The sequence below is a fragment of the Eimeria acervulina genome, genomic scaffold (assembly GCF_000499425.1).
Source record: "Eimeria acervulina Houghton genomic scaffold, Eah_scaff10, whole genome shotgun sequence".
Classification (NCBI taxonomy): domain Eukaryota; phylum Apicomplexa; class Conoidasida; order Eucoccidiorida; family Eimeriidae; genus Eimeria; species Eimeria acervulina.
The window spans coordinates 25,107-28,724 of NW_013549486.1; the positions used below are offsets into that span (position 1 = coordinate 25,107).

At 51.1% G+C, this 3,618-nt stretch overlaps 1 protein-coding gene across 1 annotated transcript; it reads right to left on the reverse strand.

Moving 5' to 3' along the window:
* Nucleotides 1–1,822: 1,822 nt before the first annotated feature.
* Nucleotides 1,823–3,123, reverse strand: EAH_00002890 (hypothetical protein, conserved; the record flags this gene model as incomplete). Its single annotated transcript, XM_013393999.1, has 2 exons — nt 1,823–2,109; nt 2,229–3,123. The coding sequence occupies 2 exons, from the start codon at nt 3,121–3,123 to the stop codon at nt 1,823–1,825; spliced, it is 1,182 nt and encodes a 393-aa protein (XP_013249453.1).
* Nucleotides 3,124–3,618: the final 495 nt, after the last annotated feature.

Sequence of the window (3,618 nt, forward strand, 5' to 3'; positions counted from 1 at the left end):
TGTAATGTTATAGCTAATTCAAAAAAGCTCCATGGAGCCGCCCATCAATCTACTTTTTCTTAGCTTTCCTGCACTGTCTTTGGTGACTGCCCTGATCGCGAAAAATTGGGCACTTGGACTATCAGAAATTCACAAGGACTGGAGGCGGCTGGTATAATGCGGTATACCTGGCACTTTGTAGGTCTCGGCCTACCAATGCAAATTCTAAGTTTCGCTATACACCACCATATACTGTTTCAGTCCTAAGGAAATACCAGCGTGTATAAGCTTGCATGAGCCCAGAGTCAGCCGGGTAAGTTGGCAAGGTAAACTGTGCACACTCCCCAATGAGAACGCTGTTAGGGACACATGCAGCTCTGAGCTCCTCTTGACCAAAACCCCGTGGTGCTAAACTACCCACAACTATTCTGCTGCTCGGATAGTCCATGTATATCTTGGAATGCGGACTATTGCCAGCAAACAATTCCCAGCAGGCACAATTAGCCACCCAGCCGTCAGTTCTGCCTTATTTTTGAAACATCTACCCGAAAGCCATCTGTTAGGCTAGCCTAAACATTTTGGGTCAACGGGACCCTCGAGTGACACACTACACTCTCTTAGAGAATCAAGCCAAATTGCCCCTTTATATAATTGCTAAGGGGGGGCGCCCCCATCCTACTATGCAAGCGCCAAATCAACTACTGCAGCCAGCCTTTAAGCCATCTTCAAGCACGCTGCGCCCCTGCACGCTTCAAGAGAGTCCGAAAGCCAACCTCCAGCAACAAATTATTTTTGCCGTAGCGCCTAAAAAGTGGAGTGGCATTTTCAGCAGAACAAAGTATATGTGAAACACGGGAACGGTGGAAGCTATGTATTTCCCCGTTAGCCGGCATTTGTGAATCTGTCGCCTTCCTACCCAATTCCAGGTCTGCTGGTACCTTCCCCAGCGAAACGCATTAGCTATGCGACGATGGTCTCTTTCGTATCGGTTTCCTCTTGCAACATATAATCAAACTCAGCAGGTGAAGGTCACAGTTCCACCAGAGGAAAACCGGCTTCTGGCAGGGCACGCGGTGCCTCCAACTGCAGACCTGCTGCGCAAGTCTAGATTCGCCTTCTCAAGAGATCATCTTGAAATCTTCCCTTAGCGGGGGCGCGAATATCGGGCGCATTTTCTTTAGAGCATGTATAAGCCTGGTCTGCCGGAAACTACAGGAAAGTGAAGCCGTAGCCACCGCAGTTCTTCAGGATCGAATTGCGCGGATACGGTTACGTGTCAGTCAATGCAGTCTGTGGCTATCCGTGAACTGCTAATTAGTCTCCAGTCACTTCTGCCAGGTCGGTTGGTAACCCTCCACCCAGAAATCGCCCAGTCTGCCAACGTTAGCAGCTATTCACGTTCTTAAAGGGGTAATAAGGAACATCCCCAACCTACCAGAGAGGCCATCCAGCTGGCCGTCCACGGCAAGAAACCCATTCCTTGCCCCTACTAGAGGCGTTCATCCACCAAGCATCGTGAAGTGCAGTGTGGCGTGCTTGAGCCATGCGTGGCCGTTCTATTTACTAGTACAGCGACACTGGAAAAATTCGCGGTGCGGTAGAAACGCGCTGGTTAAGCTGAGCTACCGCCGCACGCTCGCTGCTTGAGGACTACAAAGCGGAGGCGGATGTAACGGTGAAACCTCAGAGCACATGCGCACTTTATATTCTGCTACGGAGCTAAAGGCCCTGGTGGCGAAATATACAGGAGCCGCCTATTGCTACTGACCTTTCAGCCAGCCAGCTTGTGCATACTGAAGGGCTCAACGGTGAGCACCGCAATTCAAAATCACTTTGTAAGTTGCTACGTTTGAGGTGCAAAAAAGAGGATGCTGCTTTCCTCTCCAAAAAGCTGCGCCACCTGTTTCCTTTTTTCCTTCTCCCTTTTCTCCCTTTGCTGTGGAGTGTCAGTGAGAAACCTCACAGCCAGCAGCTTCAGAAGGATTTTCTGTTTAATGGGCTCCAGTAGAGCCATCTGCCGCTTTCGCTTATTCAAATGCAGCGCAAAGTCACGCAGAAGCTTTTGGGTTTCTGCTGGTGGAGCTGCGCTATCTTGCCATATAGATTCCTCAGCAGCCGCCGCGCGGATTGCTGCATCATGAAAAGCAAAAGGACATAGTGTCGCCACCCCGGGATCTACTGCTCCCTTCTTCTCCGGCTGTAAAACAGGTGGCGTTGAAATGCTATTTCCTTCACTACTTGTGTCTCACCTGACATCTTTTCAAATACCTCAGCCACAGTCCACTCGAGCGCCTTAGTGATTCTCTTCAGATGCTGCAAATCCTCCAGCTTGACATGGCCAAACTGTTTTGAAAGATGTGCTGCCCTCTCCAAGTGCCTAAAGGCCAAGGCCTGAGGCGTGGCAGCAGCAGCGCTCTCGGCTGCCGCTGCTGCTGCGCTGTCCACGCTCCACAGGCTTTCCTGAGTCCCTTTTCGTTGCTGTTCGAAGACAAACGTTCCTTCCTCTCCCGTATTTTTTGACCCTCTGTGGTTATCTTTCAATGCCAGTGATTCATTCAGACTCTTATCCGGAGGAGTCAGGGAATCGTTTGCTCCCCCAGCTGCTGGGGGAGCCCTGAGTTCTTGCAGCCACTGCTCCAGCGTTTGTTTGTCTTCCTGCAGCGACTTTTTGCTGCTTTGTCGTCTACTCCTCCTCCTTGTATCTCTTTCTTCCACAGCTCCTATGTGCTGCACGACAAGAGCCTCTAGGTCTCTAAAAGCCGCGTTGGCCAGGTGAACAGGCAAAAGTTGTTTTTCTGCGACTCCGTAGCGCTTTACCAGCAGACTGGATGTAACAAGCTGCTCAACGAGCCTGGGAGCAACCCGAATCCAGAAGCGAGCGTGCTCATGTCTGGTAGGCCAGGGTGCCTGATATGGTTGTAGGCCATAGTCTTTTTCTCTAATTTCTGTTTCGCCTACTTCGAGGGTGCTTCCGCTTTCGCTGCTTGTCCAGCTATCGCAGTCATTTCCAGTCCATTTTGCCATGTAGGACCGTTTAAACCAATGCTTTGCTACGAGGTAGAAGTTGTGGAAGAACGACGCAAATGTCCTCCTACCATCCGCAGTGCGCCTGCTCCGGCTACAAGCGTTAGCGTTATAGCCCATCATGAGTTCGTATTGCTGAAGGACAGGGCTCTCGGTTGGCAGAAAACACCAAACCCAACAAAAGAAAAAAAGGCACAAGAGTAGGGCCAACGAGCACACATGAACGACAGCCAGAAGCAAATGCTGGTTGGAATACAACAGGAAGGAATTCGTCTTAGCTCCCGATCCTGCCGCAGCTAGCCCGATGCCAGTAACGCCGATTAAATGAAAGAACACAACTAGATGAGCGCAGTTGCTGCTGCCGCACCGGAATGGTGGTCGCCAGATGGCCAAAAGTGAAAAAAGCAACATTAATATCGCCGCCGTTGCCGCTCTTGCAGGCTCCCCTAGTGGGTCCTGCAGGATTGCTTCTCCAAGGGAACCGGTTGGCCCTTGTATCTCTAGCGTCGCTGATGCCTTGCCTCCCAAGCTCGCAAGCCACCCAAGACCGGTAGGTGGGAGTGAACTGCGCTGACCTAAAACGGACGAGGATGTGATTAGTGCAGCCTTCAGGAA